This window comes from Mangifera indica, chromosome 9 (assembly GCF_011075055.1).
Source record: "Mangifera indica cultivar Alphonso chromosome 9, CATAS_Mindica_2.1, whole genome shotgun sequence".
Taxonomy (NCBI): Eukaryota; Viridiplantae; Streptophyta; class Magnoliopsida; order Sapindales; family Anacardiaceae; genus Mangifera; species Mangifera indica.
In genome coordinates, this window is record NC_058145.1 from 4,960,976 (window position 1) to 4,982,408 (window position 21,433).

General features: G+C 33.1%; 1 protein-coding gene across 1 annotated transcript; it reads left to right on the plus strand.

The window, feature by feature from the left end:
* The first annotated feature begins 3,010 nt into the window (after nt 1-3,010).
* Nucleotides 3,011-21,099, plus strand: LOC123225734 (DNA-directed RNA polymerase I subunit 1). The gene is made up of 21 exons (XM_044649856.1): nt 3,011-3,197; nt 3,435-3,604; nt 3,861-4,020; nt 4,121-4,432; nt 5,555-5,788; nt 5,895-6,065; nt 7,121-7,283; nt 8,422-8,612; nt 9,868-10,131; nt 12,372-12,460; nt 12,555-12,702; nt 12,827-13,045; nt 13,443-13,871; nt 13,973-14,153; nt 15,274-15,482; nt 16,199-16,401; nt 16,938-17,136; nt 17,224-17,489; nt 18,475-18,615; nt 19,408-20,215; nt 20,384-21,099. Exons 1-21 carry the CDS (start codon nt 3,180-3,182, stop codon nt 20,978-20,980), a joined length of 5,172 nt encoding a protein of 1,723 aa, XP_044505791.1. The 5' UTR covers nt 3,011-3,179; the 3' UTR covers nt 20,981-21,099.
* The last annotated feature ends 334 nt before the right edge of the window (nt 21,100-21,433 follow it).

Consider the following 21,433-nt stretch of genomic DNA (forward strand, 5'->3'; position numbering starts at 1 on the left):
ATAACATCAAGATAACTTTATTTGTTGAAGAAATTAAAAAAGGATACCTGATCATACCCTAAATACTATCCTAATTTAATTTTTGGATCGGTTTTGGTTCTTTAGGGAGTAAAGCTGAATTCAAAATTGAAATATATCTATGGTGAGTTGATTTTGGGTAGGAATTATGACCAAAATTAGGTACTTCGATTCCCATTGGTAGATAATTTGCTAAAATTTCCCAAAATATAATTGAATAAAGGGTGCAAAAATGTCTTTTTATAATTTTAGAGGTAGAAATGAGGATTATATGTCTGGCCTATTATTAGTAGGGCAAAGGATTATTCCCATCCAAAGATTACTCTTTTTCAAGTTTTTACCCATTAACTTTAAAAGACATAAACATTCACTTATATGTTAATTTTTGTTTGAACTATCAAGAGTAAAATTACCATTTTAAATTTTATTTAAAGAGAGAATAATTTATCCTCATTTTCCACCTTAGTTTTAAAAACTAACAATTTTCTTTCTAACTTAATTTTAAAAAAGTTATTTGTTAACCCCCACGAATTAGAGTTTTTATATTTTATGGTTAATAGCTATCCTCTCAAAATTCAAAACATTGCATTGACACCTTAAAAAATTCATTCCCTTTTTTCTAGTGACTCTTTGTCTTGGTGATTTCCTTTAGCGCATTATTAACCCCACCATTGGCAAACTCTCTCCCTCCTTGGTACTTTTCAACATGAAAGCCATCGAAAATCGGATAAAAAAGACTCGATTTGTTGCATGAATTTGTGCATCGGTCAACATTGCAAAGATTCATGCAACGGAGCTGTGCATCGGTCAACATGTAGCTTAGATGACATCGTTGTTGCACGAATCGAGACCGATAGACTCTTAAAGAAGCTCTTTGTCGAACATGAACAAACAAAGAAGAACAAATGTTGATGCACACAACTTCATCGGACACGAGCTTAACTACTAGAGAAAGGTACTAGGTTGAAATGGGCTTAACGAAAGGAAAGTCGAGATGGAGGATGTTGGGCGCCGATGAGAGAGATCGACAGTCTATAGAGAGGAGGCAACTATGGAAGGTTGTGAAAATATGAGGTGGCAACTATGAGAGGGAAATATGTGTGGGGGTGAGCTATTAACCCTAAAATATAATGGGAGTGAAAAGGTAACTTTTTAAAATTAAATTAGAAAGAAAATTGTTAGTTTTTAAAACTAAGATGAAAAATAGAGATAAATTATTCTTTTTTTAAATAAAATTTTAAAATGACAAATTTATCTCTAACAGTAGACTTGATAATTTGTGTCATTAGATTGTGTTTGTGTCATGTCAATTCATGTTTCAGGTTAAAGACTTTAAACCCTAACCTGATCCAAAATAAAATCGTATCAAAATTTCTCAACCCTAAACTGAACCTACATATTTTCAGGTTGACTTGTCTAATCCCAATTAACCCAAACTATATAACAAATAAAATAGAGTCGAAACATATATAACGACATGATTGGTTACAAAACAACACATTTTGTCAAATTTTAAGGAATAATAGGATTTGTTACATAATAGTACACAGAAAGACATTTTAACATGAAATGACATTTTTTCAAAACAGAATTGGTCTATTTCAAGTTAATACTAAGAGAGTGTTTGGTTCACTATATGAAAAGATTACTCTGGTAATTTATCATTTACTATAGTAATTTATCTTTTATTACTAATATTATTTTATTTAATTTGTCAACAATAAAAATTTTGGTAATTTTCTATTACCAACAGTGATGTGATAAGTAATATAAAATGTAATTTGATTATTAATTCTACCTTAGGTATTAATATATTATCAAGGTAATTTTGACTTTATTATTATTATATCTCTACTTATTAATTTTTTAGAACAAAATTACCTTTATTTTTAATTAATATAACAAGTAACATAAAAAATATTATAAAATAATTACACTTAACGACATTTAATCAAAATTATATCTTAGTATTTTTTTATTACATTTAACCCAATACAATAATTATTTATATATACAATTTTTATCAAATATAATAATAATTTATATATTGTCTATTTATATGATCAATTACAGGGATAAAAAATAAAATATTATAATAAAAAACCCAAATAAATATGTAATTTCAATTTCAAAATAATATAATTGATAATCAGATTGACAACTACTTGTCAAATATTTAAAAAATTTAATTTTCAATTCATATAATGAATGTGACTGTTATAAATATTAAAACCATTAATAAGTGTATAAATATGACACATTAAATATAATAGGTTCAAATTAGTAGTATTTATAATAAAAAAAAAGATACAAATATTTTTTACAAGTCTCCCAAAAAAATGTTATTAAATTAAAATGAATGTTTTTGGGTAATATAGATTTTATGTTTGGTAATACAATATCAATTTCTTTGTTGATTCGAATTTGTGAATACAGATTTTGTGGATTTAAATATTTTCTATCATATGAAAAAAAAAGATATTGGTTTTTCTTTTTTATTGTAACGATGTTATGCAATTTTTTATTTTAAATTTTTAGGTTAATATGGGTTGATATTGTGTCACCCCTAACCAAACCCCTTTTTAAGGGGCAATTCTACTTTTCTTACCTTAATCTAATATGATTTTAATTCAATTTTTTTTTCATATCGTGTCATATCAGATTAATGGTCATGCCAAATTTTGTCAGATTTATATAATAGTAATATAAAAAATTAATAGATAGATAAATATTTGAGTTTTTTAAAATTAATAAGTAGAAATTACAAAAAATAAGAAATTTTGGGTGGGAAGAATTCCTTGGCCTTATTAATGCACTAAACTTGAGTCCGCGACCAAATGGGTCGTGGACATTAGCATAGCGACATTAATGGCCGATCCCTAAAATCAAAAGAAAACCTATCCCACCAATAAAAGGCGTCTTTGGAAGTTTTAGAAACTATTGGGAACTTTGAAAGCTTGATCAAAATATTAGGGGGAATATTACTATATAAACATAAAAACGAAGGGGAAAGACGCCTCCCTTAAACCTCACTTGAACCTCTGAAGCCCCTGTTATTACTCCGTGCTTTCTTCCGCCGTCTCCGTGAACGCAGGCCATTCAAAGTTCTTAACTCGACCTTGCTGTTGTATAGTCTTCTTTAACGCCATCACGGATCAATCATGAATCCAACGGCCGAGGTCTCTTACTTACAGTCTTTACCTGCAGTTTCATTATTCTACTTTTTATTCTTTTCCTCTTAATTTTCTTGAAGAGATTAAAAACCCTTTATGTGTTATCTATTAAGCCCTAGGTAACTGGTTTTCCGCCATAGAATTGGAGCTTTAGATTTTTCCAAAATTTAATTTTTATTTAAATGTGATTTTTATCTTCATCTATTTTTGGTGTGAATATGAGGTTAATTTATATTGTTTCAGGTTGCAACGGAGGCCGTAAAAGCAGTTTGGTTCAGTCTTTTGACAGATGAAGAAGTTCGAAAGCATAGTTTTCTTAAGATCACAGAACCCCAATTATTGGACCAGCTTGATAGACCCTTGCCTGGTGGATTGTATGATCCTGCTTTGGGCCCTTTAGATGAGACTTCACCGTAAGTTTCCTCTTCAATTTTTTTTTTTTTAAAACTTTTAATTCAGTAAATTGCTGATTTAATTGTAGCAGTTAAGCGCACAAATTTAGAACAAAGTCACATTGCATTTTATTTAAATTTACTCTGTATAATCACACTTTTTCCATTTACACTGTTATTATGCCATGGATGATTTACAACATAGTGTTTAAGATATACTGAGTTCGTATGTTGTATATTGATATTTTGATAAAGTTTATTCTTCTCTTTAATGCAGTTGCAAAACTTGTGGCCAACGTCAATTTAACTGCCCGGGTCATTTTGGTCATATTGACCTTGTTTTTCCAGTTTATAATCCCTTGCTGTTCAATTTTCTTTATAACCTTCTACAGAGGACCTGTTTCTTTTGCCATCATTTTAGGGCTGGCAGGAGTGAGGTAATGCCACTTTATTGGCTGAAGATTGAAGTAATTTCATTTACCTTTTTGTCATTCTTACTGTTTTTGCCTTTTTCTTTTTCTCTCTATATAATTTAAGGTTGAGAAATGTGTTTCTCAATTGGAATTCATCATAAAAGGAGATATTGTTGCTGCCAAAAGGTTGGAGTCACTAAATGAATCCTTGAATCCAGAGGACAGTGATGGGAGCCATAAATCATGTTCTTCTGTTAACTCTGCTGTACAATGTGACAATGTCAACAATTTAAAGCAGCAAATATGGACATCACTTCAGTCTTCCGAGGCAAAGTCGGTTTTACAAGATTTTCTAAATATTAAACCCACAAAGTGTCGGAATTGCAAAGCAAAAAATCCTTCTATCAGCAAGCCTACTTTTGGATGGATTCACATGGTATATCTCTTAATTTTCTTTTGGATTGGTATCTTTCTAAGAAGTGGAAAAGGTTTGAGTGGTATTTGTTGTTTCTTGTTTTCTACTATCTACTAAATTCTAGGTGAATTGCTGCATAATGTTTGTTCTTTTAGTGTAAAATTTGGACTTTCTTTCCTTTTATCTTAACAGAAATAAGTTAGGTTAGTTTAGTTGTGTTGTTAAGTTATCTCTGTCAGTGGGTTGGTAGGTTGAAGCTACCCATATATTTACCAGGCTCTAAGTGAATTTTTAAAAAAATCTCTCTTTAAGTATTTAACCTGTTGAAGCATTGCAAGTTTTTGAAAGGTAGCTTATTGATTCACTTAGGACACAAGTTCTAACTTTACTGTTTTTAACTGATGAGAATATTGCTCTCAAAATCATGGCTGGGATGTTGATGTTGCTTGGCTAGTGATGGGTGAACGTTAAGTTGATTTTTCCAAGTAGTTTTTATTATTTTTTTATTTTTTAAAGAGTTTAGTTCAATGGGTATCGGCTGTCTGTAACTGATTGACAATGGAAGCTTCAGAAGATCATTTATGAAGGCCAGTTCAGTAATAATTCTGTAATTGTTCATATCATGTTCTCCAAATTTATATTTAGGGTTTCTTTAATCAGTAAAAGTATCTTTGTTAATTTAAACAACCAAGATGCTAATGTTGATTATCTAAGATTGCTATCATAGACATTTTTGTGGAGTTATTTTTGGGTGTGAGTGGAATCATTTTGAGACACTTAGTCCTTGTGTAGTAAAAAGGTGTCTGCATTTTTTATTTTTATTTTCATACATAAAAGGCATATATTATATGATATAGGAGTTCTTGTTAAACCTTTGTGCAATTATTTTGCCCTCCTTTGTTGCTTTGTCCTAGTAAAAAAGATCTTGTAATTCGTACAGATGTTCCTAGAATCATATGTTCCACAGGGTTTCAACAAAGGATTTGTTGTGTATATACTCATGAATTTATGCTTTCACAAAATACATGGTCATTGCTAGAGTATATGGTCTTCTAGCCTTTACAATGATGACTTTTTTGTAGTTTTCTGTCCTGTGACAGCAGTAACTGATATCTTTACCCTTGTCCAAATCAATGGCTGCAGAGTGGTATGTCACGTGCCCATATCAGAGAAAATATTATTAGAGGCCGCACAATAGGAGAGTCATTTGCTGGTGAGACAGAACCTGATGGAGACGACTCTAGTGATGTTGATACCGCTGAAACACCTGCATTTGGTGATACAGCTGGAAGAAGGTATCAGAAAGATTCTGGAAAAATGCCTTATGAGCTCAAAAACCAAAAGGATTCATTTTCTGGACCTTTATTGCCATCAGAGGTTTGTTTCTTGGTGCATTAGCTTGATGACTGTTGTAGGTGCCTATTTTGTTTTTAGTTGTAAACAATTTAGAAACTCAATTTTACATTTTCTCATTTTATCACAGGCTAAAAATATTGTGAAGAATTTGTGGGAGAATGAGGTTGAACTTTGTTCATTCATCACTGATATGCAGCAGCAAGGATTTGGAAAGAAAGCAGGTCACTGTATATTCTTCTTAGAGACCATTCTTGTACCTCCAATAAAATTCCGCCTCCCTTCTAAGGGGGGTGATTCTGTAAGTTTTTCTTACTTAGAAGATAATTTCTTGTTGCTGAAAGTTATAGAGGAATTTCTGTGAGGTTGGATTGGCTAATAATATAAGCCTATACTTGACTGTTAGAGAGAAAATGCTTTCTCTTTTTTTCTTTTGTGCTATCTTGTGCTTTGTTTTTATGATCTATATTTTGATCAGTTGATATAAGCAGACACACTCAATCAAATATGGTCCTGAGTTATGTGGCAGTATGAGATTATGCTCATTGGACTTTCTTGTAGAATTCTGCCTTCATAGATCTTGAAAGAGTGACGAATATACATGTTTTTGTGTATTTTGATTAAGTGGTAGTACATGAATTTTAGACATTAATTAAGCTTTTTTGTAGGTGTAAAAGAAACTTGTGAAGAAGTTATATCACTTTAGCAAAAGTCTGTGCATATTAGTAATGACTGGCTGAAGGTTGTAGAAATCTGTTATAGTTAAGTTGACAACAAAAGCATATTTGAAATTGGAATAATTTCGGAACAAGGTTGTTTTGTCCACAAGTGTACCTGCTTCATATATCATGTTTATTTCCTTCATGTTGTAGAAGCTTCTGTGTAAGTGTCTTTTTGGTCTTGTGTTCCCTTGTTACAAACATATGCTCTGCCATTAGTGCTTGACAGCCAACTTTTATTCTTCTGTTGGTCTGTGCATCTTAAAAGTATGTCTTCCATGTCTGCTTCTCTTATAAGTCATTGTACTTTAGTCTGAAGTCCTGATGTTATTACAGATACGATATGATGCATATTAGATCGTTTGCAAGAGAGGCATCTTGTGATGAATCAAACAGTTTAAATACAAGATTAACATAACCCTACTTAATGGCAGTTCCATTTCCTCAATGGTCATAATTTTTGATAGAACTATTTGCAATTCACCTATGATACTTATTGGTGTGCCACAGAATTTGAATGGCATGCTGGATAGCATTCCCCTTTTATCTTTATGTTATATTTGCCGTTGGGTTTTTGCTTTCTAGGATACTTTTGAAATCACATCTTTTACATCTTGCTATTTGATTTTTCTTGTAGGTGATGGAGCATCCACAAACTGTATTGCTGAGTAAGGTTATGCAATGCAATATATATTTGGGAAATGCTTATGTTAACAAGTCAGAACACTCAAAAATAATTGCTCGGTGGATGGATCTTCAGCAATCCATAAATGTGTTTTTTGATGGCAAAACTGCCACAGGTGAATATTTTCATTACATTGATTTTGAACACAAGTGAACTCTCTATTAGTTAATACCTTCTTCAGCATTGACTTAGTATTAGTTGATATTCTTTTGTGAGAAGATGAAAATTAGGTTGAATTGAGTAATGACCACCGTGATTCTACTAATTTAAATTTGTGAAGATTGTGAGAGAACCAATTACATCTTATACTTAGGAATCTTGTGATTTTTATCAACCATCCATGACTTGACCAAACAATACATAGATCATGGTAACAATCCCTGCTCATATAAAACAAATCTTCACTTCTATGCATTCCTTCATCTTGGATCTTGCAATTGTATTAAGTGCCCAATTATTTTATAGAACCTAGAAGCAGATAGTTTCTTTTGGATGGTATACTAAGTATCAATATTTTGGTTGGTTCTAGGAACTTTACCCTTATTCTAAATGGTGAATAGACTCAAAAGATAGACCGAGGAGATGTAGATGTGGCGTAAATTACAATCAGTTGGGATGTCTGATAGATATTCCTATTATTTGTCAATGTTTTATTATTTTTGCATGACAATTTGATACACAAGAGTTAGCATTGAGAAATTTCTTGAAAGAAATAACTATAAAAGATTGCACACATGTGCTTGATAAGCTTAGTTTCAATTCGCCTAAGGCCTATTTGGCTTGTCATCCATTTTTTTTTCAATTACTGTATAATCTAGAATTTTGAGTTGTATGTTAATGATTTTTAATACCCGAGAACATTTTTTAATATCGAATTGCTTCTCTAGTTAAATGACCTGGGGAAATAGAACTTTTTTTTTGTTACATTATATTTTAGGATTATCTCAATATTGTTTTTGAAAACATTTAAGTCAAATACATTTTCTCAAAATTATTCTTCTCCCTTGTTTAAAAATCAAAAGAGTTTATAAACCAAATGGGTCCTTTTTAAACAACTTTAAACACCAAGCTGCATGGGGCCACATAGCTGAGCCATTTTAACATTGTCGGATAGTTTATCACACTATGTACAACACTTGTTAGTATATTTGAGGTTTATTGAATAATTCAGTATCCTTTGGTCACATGTTAACTAAACAGTTATTGGAGCACTTCCTTTATCATCTAAGTTGTGGCATTTTTGTTAATGATAGGTCAAGGTCAAAGAGATTTAGCTTCAGGAATATGCCAGTTGTTAGAAAAAAAGGAAGGCTTATTCCGTCAGAAGTTGATGGGAAAGAGGGTTAACTTTGCGTGCCGGTCTGTCATTTCTCCTGATCCTTATTTAGCTGTGAATGAGATTGGAATTCCTCCATATTTTGCGCTAAGGCTAACCTATCCAGAGGTAAGGTGTCTATATGCTTCTTGATTAAAAAATAAACTTCGTGCTATTTCTCAATATTCACGTGTTGTGTTGGTTTTCAATGTTCTTGCATTGCAGATGATGGTTTTTTTGAGGAAGCAATTTATGTATATTTATTAATTCTATATCATGTATTTGTGTTGGGCTTAATTTAAGTTTTGCACATTGTCATGTACTGGTGTGCATGAATTTACCCAAACTCTGGCTTCTTTGTTTCTGTGTGAAATCTTATCTTGTAACTTCTATTCTTAAATTACCTAACTCCTTGAACAGTTGGCTCAACCTGCTCAAGGTATTCAACCTCAGTTGGATGCCACCTTTCCTCTTCTTGTTCCATTCTTAGAAAAGATTATGGCTTGTAAATATGAAGTAATTATTTTGTGGGATTTTGCGGTTTTGGCTGTTTCTTTTTCTTTTCTTTTCTTTTTTGGGTGTTATTATCGAGAGAAACAAGAGAATCTTCAAAGATTTTAGGGGGGGATGATTTTCTTCTTCTTTGTGACAGTTAAATTTTGATCCTCTTAATGGGCTTCTATTCTATTTCTTCGAAATTTAGTGATATGTCCTTTTTGTTCCCTCATTTTATTTGGAAAGCAGTAATCTCCTGATGTTATACAGTCTGTTATACTGTTTTTTCTTTGAGGATGTTGTTTGGGGCCTGCTTTTGTAATTAGTTTTCAAGCCTCTAGTTAGGCTTTTATATGCCTGAGTTCTTTGGTGGGTAGTTAAACAACTTTTCGATGAGCAGTGGAAAGTAGACTGTCGATGCAAACCTTGTGTAACTTTCTGGGATAGCGTTGCTCTGGTTAGGGGCCTCCATATATGTGCCAAGTCTGTAACATGGGATTTGTTTACTTAGGGTCTATTTGGACCGTGTAAAGGGCAACCATTTTGTTATTCATTCTTTTTCGCAATTATCATGCTATAAGTGCTGTCAATGCCTAGGGTGACATTGGAGTTTAAAATTTATGCTGTGTAATGAGGAAAGCTGTTGGCTGTGTTCCTATGGTGGATAAATGACATGTTAAAGAAAATTTCAGCAAGTATTAGTTTTTCATTGCTCTTATTTATTTTAAGTTGACAAGATATTCATATAAGTGTATAGATTTGCAAATACTTTTTATGCCTTCTAACCTTATTTTTCTTTTAATGTGTTTTTGAAATGTTGGATAAATATTATTGGAGAAATAACTGGTTTGGATCTTAAGTTTTTTTTGTTGCTTTTGTATGCTTGCAGAGGGTGACCCCTTGGAATGTTGTAAAGTTGAGGGATGCAATTATCAATGGTTCTGAGAATCATCCTGGGGCAACACACTATGTTGACAAGTTCAATACTATGAGATTGCCACCAAACAGAAAACAGCGTGTTTCCATCTCAAGAAAGCTTCCTTCATCAAGAGGTTCTTTTGTGCAACCTGGCATGGACTCTGAATATGAATTTGAAGGTAAAACAGTATATCGACACTTGCAAGATGGGGATGTTGTGCTTGTCAATCGACAGGTATTTGTAATTGAAACTTACAATTTCTTTTTTAATGACTGTTCATGTCTGGGCTTTATGAATAAAAGATAACTGAAATCTCTTTATTTTGGTGTATTGTACGGGGAGGCATCTAGTATAGAAAATGTGTGCCTAATTGTTGGTGCTGGATCTCAGTTTCTAAAAGTAATGCAATAAAATTGACTGATAGGATCAGATGAATAATAGTAATGATAATAATTAATAAATAAATATATTTAAATTAGGATAGTATATTTGAATTAATTATGATAGGATATTTGCTTTTATAAGGACATATTTGATTTAATTAGGATAAAATATTATTTGGATTTGAAATATTTGAGTAATATTTGAATTTGAATAGGGTAGTATAAATAGAGGTTGTGTTAGAGGGGAGAGGAGGAAAATATTTGTTATTTGGGTAGCTATTGGCTGATAGGGAGGTACGACTTTAGGGGAGAAGCTGATACCTTTTATTTGTTGTTAGTATTATTTATTTAATATAATATTTTTATTGAGTCTCCATCAAAGTGGTATTAGAGCAGTACGATTTTGAGATTTTGAGAATGAGGATAGTTGATATGATGCAAGATGAAAATGGAATATAAAGGTTTGTCTGATGATTGGTGCAATTGGAGATCCAAACAATGTGGGCAAATGAAATTTGTCTTCGTTGTGAAAGAATAGAAAAACCCAGTCATAACTGTGAATATAATTCATGGATGGTTCTTATGGTGGAAAAGGACAAATTAGATGAAGATGACATTGTAATTGTATTTGATGAGAAACAAGAAGAAAGAGAAACCCATTTGGTTGAAATGGAAGATTTCGACAAAAAAATTGAGAAAGACAATGAGATTGAAGCTCAACTACCATTGCTGTTGTCTGAGGAGGAAGGTGAGAAAGTCATAAAAAAATCTGTTCAATCACCATCGCCGCTATTTAAGGAGAAAGTCATTAAAAAACCTGTGATTGACAATGATGACAACGAGATCAAGGTTAGAATTTGGTGTGAGGTTGAGATTTGAAGTATATGTGATGGTATTGAAGACGAATGATGCGAAGTAATGTGTTTGGGAATTGCAAATAGCATGGAGTTAACCACTAACAAATGGATTAGTGGCAAAATGGGAGGGATTTTTCCAACTGGGTAGGAAGAAAAGAAAAAAATAAAAAAAATAATCAAATGATCCCCACCTTGAGGACAAGATGGGTTTTTAGGGGTGGGTAATGACAGGATCTGATAAATAATAATAATGATAATAATTAATGAATAAAATATATTCAAATTAGGATAATATATTTGAATTAATTATGCTAGATATTTGATAATAATAATAATTAGTAAATAAAATATAGTTAAATTAGGATAGTATATTATAATTAATTATGATAAGATATTTGCTTTTATTAGGATATATTTAATTTAATTAGGATAAAATATTATTTGGATTTGAAATATTTGAATTTGAATAGGGTATTATAAATAGAGGTTTTGTGTTGGATGGGAGGGGAGGAAAATATTTGTTATTTGAGTATTTGGGTAGCCATTGGCTGATAGGGAGATTACGGACTATGGCCTTAAGGGAGGAGTTGACACTTTTTATTTGTTGTCAGTATTATTTATCTAATACCATTTTTTTTATTGGTTAATATCATATTTTTTATTGGGTTTCTATTAGTGACCAACAATATGATGTGCCAAATGCATTTGAGACAGGCTAAAATGTAATAATTTGAGGGACAGACTAGTTAAATAGTTATTTTAGGATCTTTACATATTTTAGGTAGCTTAAACTTCTTCACTACTCCCCTCGTTTGTTTCTTAAAGAACATGAAACTTGTTTTATTTGTACCTATTTATTTTCCTTTATAATATTGCTTCTATTTAATGTCATGTTCTACAGGTATAATGACAAATCAATTTTATTGATAGAATTTGTTGATATGAAATGCATATATAAAACAATTAGACACAATGAAGCAACTGAATATGGAGATATAAAAGATTTCACGTTATCCATGCATGTGATGGGCGAGTCAGAATTCAATTACTGTTCAGTATTTTCCATTGGTTTTAAGCTTTTTGTGGTTACTGAAAGTAAGATGAAAATATAAAGCAGCATCACAACTGTTGCATTTGGACATTAAGATTGTTTTTTCTTTCCAAATGGATTTTTTTGTTGGTGTCTTATTTTATTCTTTGTTTGTGTAAGTTGGTATAACTTTTTTCTTTGCAGCCTACACTTCACAAACCCAGTATAATGGCTCACGTTGTTCGGGTGCTCAAGGGGGAGAAGACACTTCGTATGCACTATGCAAATTGCAGGTTGATTACAAAGCATATTGACACTCAAGACATATATGACTATCTTTGCAAGCATATCACATTTGCTAATTTGATAATCTTGTTTTGGTCCCAGCACTTATAATGCTGATTTTGATGGTGATGAAATGAATGTTCATTTTCCTCAAGATGAAATATCTCGTGCTGAAGCTTATAACATTGTCAATGCAAATAATCAATATGTTAGACCTTCCAATGGTGATCCTCTTAGATCCTTGATTCAGGTACAATATATCCCTTGGTGTCTTTAATTGCTATTATTTCTTTTTTCCCCTTGTTCTGCATGATGTGATTAGAATCATTGTGATTTTTTTTTAATAAACCTATTTGTTTGCCTTCAATTTCCAGGATCATATTGTTAGTGCAGTTCTCCTTACAAAAAAGGATACCTTTTTAAATTTTGACGAGTTTAATCAGCTTCTGTATAGTTCTGGTGTGCTTAGTAGTGGGCTGGGTTCTTTTTCTGGCAAGCCGGGCCAGAAAGTTTCCATGTCAAGTTCAGAAGAAGAAGTGCTGCCCCTTCAGCCCACAATATGGAAGCCAGAGCCCCTTTGGACAGGAAAGCAGGTTAGTATGTATTAAAATGAAAGTTTAATTTTGCATTGTATGCAGCTTTATGATTGAGGCCAGTGCTGAAAACTTAGCTCAGTGCATCCGTAATTCTAGTATGCATGCTGAATTGCTAATGTTCCTTTAGCATTGCATTTGAGCTCATGTTTCTCCAAGGTTGCTTATTTCTCAGACCTTCATATTTGGTGATATGCTGCACAAATTAGTGGTATAAGTAAAATTGCTTGTATACTCCTATGATTTTGGTATACATGTGAGAAGCACTGGAGCACTGGAGCACTGTATCTGTGCCGTCTGTTTTGATTATTGCAGGGTTCTCAAACGTTGTTATCCCAAATTATATTGCCAAGACTTTGAATCCAGCCGTTTTCATGTACTATTTTTTTTTTTGTAGATCATTACTGCTGTGCTAAATCATATTACAAAGGGGCACCCCCCATTTACTGTTCAACGAGATGGGAAAATCCCACAAGATTTTTTCAAGACTAGACCTAATGAAGGTCAATTTAGTGACAAAGAGGGGAATGACGGAGGCAAATTGAGCACAAAGAATAAGATGTCTAAAGCTAAACAAAATAAAGAAAGAGAGGTTGGTGGAAATAAACCTATTGATATTAAAGAGGCTGCCAAGAATATATCAAAGCGAAATGAGCTTAATGAAGAAAAACTTTTAATCTATAAAAACGACTTTGTACGTGGTGTGATTGACAAGGCCCAATTTGCCGACTTTGGTTTGGTTCATACAGTGCAGGAGCTGTATGGATCAAATACAGCAGGCATTTTGCTTTCAGCATTGAGCCGTATATTCACTGTTTTTCTGCAGGTTAGTTAGCTTCAACTCAACTTGCATTTTAAAGTTCTTTTATTTTGGCAAATTTTCTGGATGGCATATCAAACTTAGGTTATATGGTGTTCGTGATTCAGCTGCATGGCTTTACATGTGGAGTAAATGATCTTTTGATAAGGAATGAAAAAGACAGAGAAAGGAAGAAGCAACTTGAGGAGTGTGAAAAAATAGGCAAAGAAATTCATCTGAAAGCTCTTCAGCATGAGGATGATGCTGATGTCAAGGATGTTATTGAAGTTAAGGACAGTGATGAAATTGGTATGTTATTTTTCTAGAAGGCTTCTTTGTGGCAGTTTGAATTTTACCTTGTATCAGCTGATTTTGTGGATTTTTTAAGCCAGGTTCTAATGAATCTATATTTAGGGGATGCACCATAAAAATGAATAATAGGAAGCAAGCTTGCCTATCTTGACTAGCTGAGTGTTGATCCATTAAAGGATGCGATTTTTCTTAAATGTTTAGATACATTGAGTAATCACTTGAACTATAAACCAAAGTTTATAAGTGCCAATATTATTTTGGTTCTAACTCAGCTCCTAATGTGCACATAGACCGAATAGATAGGATCTTAACCAATACAAAGAGCTAGGGCCTCCCATTTCTGAGATCAGCCTAAGGTGCATAAAAGACAATATTTTCTTCTCCCCTTTATTCCTCCTATGTTTTCCCTTTTTATTCCCTCATCTCCTACAATCTTATCTTAATTTAAATTTATTAAATTCTTTTATTTTATCAATCTAATTCAGTCATAGTATTGCCATAATCTTTAATTTTGATTTCAATTGCATTATTTCCTAATCTTGTCTTAATCTTATCATAATCTTTAATTATAATTTCAATTGCCTTCTTCTCTAATTCTATCATAATGTAATCACAATCAACAATTCAATCCTTATATAAATAGAAGTCAGTATAATTTAATTAGCATTAAGGGGATCCAAAATCTAGACATTTGGTCAATTTGATTCTTATGACCTGTTAGGCACCCTCTTTATGCAAAAGCTTGGTTTTATAGAAAGAACCTGAAAGTAGTGTTTAATCTCTAATAAGACCATTGTCCAGTTGTGTGCTAGTGCTACATTGTTTTAGTAAATGTGCCTGTATTGGAGTTTTTTATTCCATGTTAACTATGTAAATTGATATATCCTGAGTTTGTGGTCTTTCATATATTAAGCGAAGTTCTATATACCATAGCCAAATAATTTATGGCACTTATTTGGAAAAAATGGTTGGGGGCACACAAATGGTAGAAAATAATGGTTAGGGGCATGCAGTTAGTTATTTATCCTTCTCCAACTTCATTTTCTTCTTTGTATTTTACCCAATATTTCTTATTACTAATTATCAAACTACAATATGTTGGTGTATTTTTTCGCAGACCCTAGAAAATTGATATTGAAAATAGAAAAGACTATACGTAGTGGTGGAGAAGCTGCTATAGCTTATTTTGATAGGCAGATGACAGGTGCACTCAATAAGTGCACAAGCTCTGGTGTCATCAATGAGCTTTTGTCTGAAGGATTAGTAAAACCTACTGGAAAGAATTGCATATCCCTTATGACAACGTCCGGGGCTAAAGGTAGTAAGGTAAGTGTTTTCACTCTTCTTTGGTGGTAGGTACTTTTACCTGTTTGAAAGTCTATGATTTGTGTTGGCTGTCGAGCTTGTAAAGAAATTTCTTGTTAGTATGATTTATCTTTGGATTCTACATGACAGAATATAACAATATCACGATTGTAGAATGAATTGACTAGTTTTATCTGTTATATTTTGTAAGTTGATATGTTCATAGCTGATATGATTGATTTTGTCCCTTGATCTGTATACTTCTTTTCTTTTTTCTGGCCTTGGGAATGGGGGTTCAATATTCAGGATGTTGTTTCTGGTTAAAAATGTTTTATCTTTTGAATACTGCCTTTGAAAATCCTTCCATCCTTTTTGAGTCTTCAGTTGTGTTAATAAATTATTGTGCTAATGTTGTTTTTAGCTAAAGTAATGGCATCATTAAAGTTCACTATGACACTTTCAACTTTACCTTGTGGATCAATTGTATTTAGCTGAACCTTTTGTTCATGCTGTGCTGTATGCTGCTTTTATTTGTATAATATCTAGGAGTTGATGAGTAGTTTTAGCATTTCACTCTCTGCATTATGCTTTGATCAGGTAGGTATCAATTGTGGTTAGCTGAAGCTTTTTGTTCAATGATCCATTTCTGCTTTGCTGTATGCTGCTTTTGATTGTATAATTTCTAGGAGTTATTCAGTAGCTTTAGCATTTCACACTTCGCATTTTTCTCTGAGCAGGTTAATTTTCAGCAAATATCTTCTCATTTGGGTCAACAAGAATTAGAAGGCAAACGAGTCCCTCGAATGGTTTCTGGAAAGACTTTACCCAGCTTTCATCCATGGGATTGGACACCTCGAGCAGGGGGCTTTATTATTGATCGATTTCTTACTGGTCTTCGTCCGCAAGAATATTACTTCCATTGTATGGCTGGTCGTGAAGGGTAATTTAAACTTCACTAATCTGCTTTGTTTTGGTGCCTTCCTGCAGGGATTTGTATCTTTTATATGGAGCTAAAATTTCAATTAGTATAAAGTGCATTCGCCGATAGTACTATACATCTGTATATCGCATATTGCATGTCACATAAAGACAATGTTGTGGAAGTTATAATTCCATGCTTCATTTTCTAAACCTATTCATTTGCGTTGAGAAATTTTTTATCCCAGCTGAGAAGTACAAGTAGACATGCCAGCTTTTGTATCAGATTATGGCAGTTGGTCAGAGATTCTAGTTGTTTTATGTTTTGTTAGCCTGTTGGAGATGCTGTAAGAAGACCATAGAGAGGCCTTGTTAGTGCATGCAAACTTTCTATGTTTATCTAGGTATCAATTGGATTGTTGTCTCATAAATGTTCACTAGTCAAGATAAACTCATATCATGGAACTTTTCTGGTGTGTTTAAGCATGTGGTAGTCATGGTGCATTGTAAAACTTCTTATGACGACATCTTTTAATGTATGATCTTTTGGTTCTGTAGGTTGGTTGATACTGCAGTCAAAACATCTCGCAGTGGATACCTGCAAAGATGCCTAATAAAAAATCTTGAGTCCCTGAAAATTTCTTATGATCATACTGTTCGTGATGCTGATGGTTCCGTTATTCAATTTCTATATGGAGAAGATGGTGTGGATGTCCATCAAACAAGCTTTATCACAAAATTTGAAGCCCTAGCAGCGGTGAGGATTTTTCCTGATTTCTGAAGCTGTAATTGGAAATAACAAAACCTTCTTATCCTTTATGCTTTTTCTTTCTTGTTTCCTCAGAATCAAGAAATGATTTACAAAAAGTGTGGTGATCAGCTTGATTCATCCAATGGTTATATTATGGATTTGCCGGATGCTCTTAAGGACAAAGCAGAGAAGTTTGTTGATGAACACCCATTGAAAGAACGGATCTTCTCTAATTTAATGAAACAACAGGACTTCTTGAAATTACTGAAGCACAAGTTCATCTTAAGTCTTGCCCAGCCAGGAGAACCTGTTGGCCTGCTGGCTTCTCAATCTGTGGGAGAACCTTCTACACAGATGACGTGAGATGCTTTTTTTTTTTTTTCATTCTTCTCTTGATAAATTCCTCCTTGATTGCATTCATGTATACTCATCATATAATCTCTGTTTTGCTTGTTTGTTTGTGCATTGGGGTTAATGGATAGTGTGTTTACAATTCACTCAAAACCACGATGGAGGCTAGTAAGGTGATTTATATGCCTATTTCGTTGTAAACACTAGATAATTTTTGTAGTTTAATTGTCGAGGGCTGTGAGCTTTAGTCAATATGCCATGCCATTTCTCTTATCAAATTGATGTTACATTGATGGGAAAGATTTGGCTGAAAACTGAAGGTGATTGTATTTTTCCCTTTCACAATTGTGAAGTCTATGCACATGCAGTTAAAAAAAGCCACTCTTTTAATGGCTGCTTTTTCTTTCATTTTCTCTACCTTCATCTTTCATTATTAGGATTATGTTTATATGTTCTTTTTCTCACTTTCTGTGAACTCTTGTTGGTATTCATTTCTCCAAATGATTGTCATCTCTGCTGAGTTCTGCTGTCTTGCAGTCTTCGATATCTTGTATGTCTGTCAATGTTTATGTATTACACTATGATGGTTTTTGAAATTTACATTGTAGAACATGAAGCGGATAGGCTATGAATATTCATGTGTTGTTTAAATTTGTTGATGTGCTGTAATATGTTTATTTTCTTTTTCATGGATTCAGGGTTTGGTAGAATGAGTAGTTCATAGAAAGTGTCGTCTATTTCTTAATGTTTATTTTTATGGATATTTTATGAAAGTTTTGTCTGCATATAAGGATATCTGTGTATCTGGTTAATTTCTGGCCTAAAACTTCCTTTGTGTGTAGTTAAGGGCATGGATTATCAAGAATGAAACAGAATGCTTGTCCTTTGAAATATAGTTTATTTTGTTATGTATTATCACGTAAACATTTATTAAGTTCATTTATGTAGAATTGTTATTTATTGTCTTATTGGATTATTGCTATGAATTGTCAGGTTGAATACTTTTCATCTTGCTGGGCGAGGTGAAATGAATGTCACGCTTGGAATTCCACGTCTACAAGAAATCTTGACAATTGCTTCAAAGGATATTAAGACTCCAGTGATGACATGCCCCTTGCGTGTTGAGAAGACACAGTGAGTTGCTCATTTTTCTGTTGATGCAGTGCACTATAGATTTTTCTTCCTTGCTCCACAAGTACAGTTGCTAGAAGCAATGTCTTGATCTAGGTTATTTCTTATTTATGTTTCCATTGGTTGCAATTGATGGGGATCTGAATGTTATTCTGAGTGTTACCTGATCTCGATATAGGAAGTTCTTTTACTGAAAGAGGACTAATTTGGTATCATGCCTTGATATTCCTAGTCAGACATCGTTTTTGTTATCAGGGCATGTGCTAGCTTGATAAACAAGAACTAAATGCTTGAGCCAGGTTAACTAAACTGATGAGATCATTCGTAAATATGTGCAGCGAAAGGATAGTGTCTTTTTTGGCATAATGTTAGCACAGATGGGTGCATGTTTAAAAGAGTGTCTTTTCAATAAGGTCTTATATGAGGGTTAAATTCAATAGTGTAGACTAACTTTTTAATTTCCGATAAAGACATCTTTCTGTGTTTCATTTAGTTATCGAATGTTCCAAAAAATCTTCTGAGCATGGGGTATGTCATGGTTTAGATCAAATGTCTTTTAGTTTGATTGAACTTGGAAGGACATCATGTGAATGTGATAGGGTTGAATTTTTGAGTTTAGAGTTAAATGGCACATATTTACTGGGTTTCCCGTTCTTTTCTTTTTATATGTGCATTTTTAGTAGTTTAATAGTATATTGCCTTTCATGTTTGTTTTATGGGCATGGAGTGTTAAAATGAAAGGACTAGTCCACACACACCTTATGCTTTGCATTTTGATGTATTATCTTTGTGCAGGGATGATGCCAAACGTCTTGCTGACAAGTTGAAGAAAATAACAGTGGCTGATATAGTTGACAGTATGGAAGTATCTGTCATGCCATTTGCTGTCCATGATGACCAGACATGTAGTATTTACAAGCTCAAAATGAAGCTTTACAAACCTAAACACTATCCAAAGCACGCCAATATCTCTGTGAAAGACTGGGAAGAAATTTTAGAGGTTGTGTATGTCAGGGAGTTGGAGGATGCAATACAGAATCATATGGTTTTGCTCTCCAAAATTAGTGGCATCAAAGATTTCTCCTCAGGTTTGCCACCGAGGGCTTCAAATGAGGATGGAGAAGTTTCTGTCAGCAGATCACAAAATAAGGGAGAAAATGATGATGATGTAGATGATGAGGATGGCGTAGAGACTGAGGACCTTGGGTTGGATGCACAAAAGCAAAAGCAGCAGGCTACAGATGAGAGAGATTATGAGGATGATTCTGAAGAGGAACTGAATGAAGGGTCATCAGCTGGATTTGGAAGTGAAATTGATCAGGCAGAGAATGATGATGAACATGATGAGAGTGAAAAGGAGATTGAAAATGATCAGGTGGAAAATGAAGTTGAAATTAGTAAGGATCAAACCTCTGAAAGTCTGTCACACCTTGAAGAATCCTCTATAACAAGTCCAAGCAAGAAGACGGCCAAACGAAAGAAGAAAGCCAGGGCAAAATTAGTGAAAAAGGAAACAGATAGATCAATTTATGTAGCAGCAAAAGGTTACCACTTTGAGGTTCATTTTAAATTTATAAATGAACCTCACATTTTACTGGCTCAGGTAGGTGACATTTCCATGTTCTTGGGTCTTTTATTGTAGTAAACTATATAACGAAAGCCAATATCATTTTACTTATAGTGCGTGTTGTTTCACAATTTTATGTTAATTAGTGTACATTCTTTTGATCCTTGGCTTAGGGTGAAATTGTTCTTGTTTTGTCATGTACAGATTGCTCAGAATACAGCCAAGAAGGTTGCCATTCAGAGGTCTGGAAAGATAGATCAGTGCAGAGTTATTAACTGCAAAGAAAATCAAGTAATTTATTATGGAAAAGATCCCAAAAAAAGGGTTAAAATCGAGCCTGAAGAAAAAGAAAAAATCCCGGCAATCAGTACTGCAGGAGTGGATTTCAATGCATTATGGCAGTTGCAAGATTATCTTGATGTCAGGTATGTATACTCAAATAACATTCAAGCTATGCTAGAAACATATGGAGTTGAAGCGGCCAGAGAAACCATCATCAGGGAGATAAATCATGTATTCAATTCTTATGGAATATCTGTCAATACTCGCCACCTAAGTCTTATTGCTGACTTTATGACCCATACGGGTGGATACCGATCAATGAGCCGACTTGGGGGCATAGCAGAATCAGTATCGCCTTTTAGTAAAATGACTTTTGAGACAGCTTCCAAGTTCATTGTTGAAGCAGCATACTATGGGGAGGTGGACAAGTTAGAAACTCCATCTGCTAGGATCTGTCTAGGCTTGCCAGTGAAGGTGGGTACTGGATCCTTTGATTTGATGCAAAAATTGGAAATTTGATGTACTTGCTGTTTTTAAGATGTGTAAAAAAATTTTGGTCTAGTGTATGGGACGAGTGTGTTGTGTCTTCCAATGCAAGAAAATTGATTAAGTTAAGAAGCAAATCGGGAGTTCTCTTCTGGTGTTTGTGTTTGTGTTTGTGTTTGTGATGCTTCAGGTCAGCACAAACAACTTTCATTAACACAAATATCAATAATCTTATACCCACAAAAATATTTTAAAATAATATTTGATACTAATAAGTTTTGTGTGAGCTTTAAAACCTCTTTATATTGATATTAGATTATGTATATTTATTTTGAGTATACAAATGAATATATACTTATATAAGTGTGTCATTAATTGATTGATTGATTTTGAATTAAATATAAAATAATATACAATCACGTGATGATATACATAAGTGTGTATTAATTTATATAATCAAAGTAGACATACATAGTATTACTATTT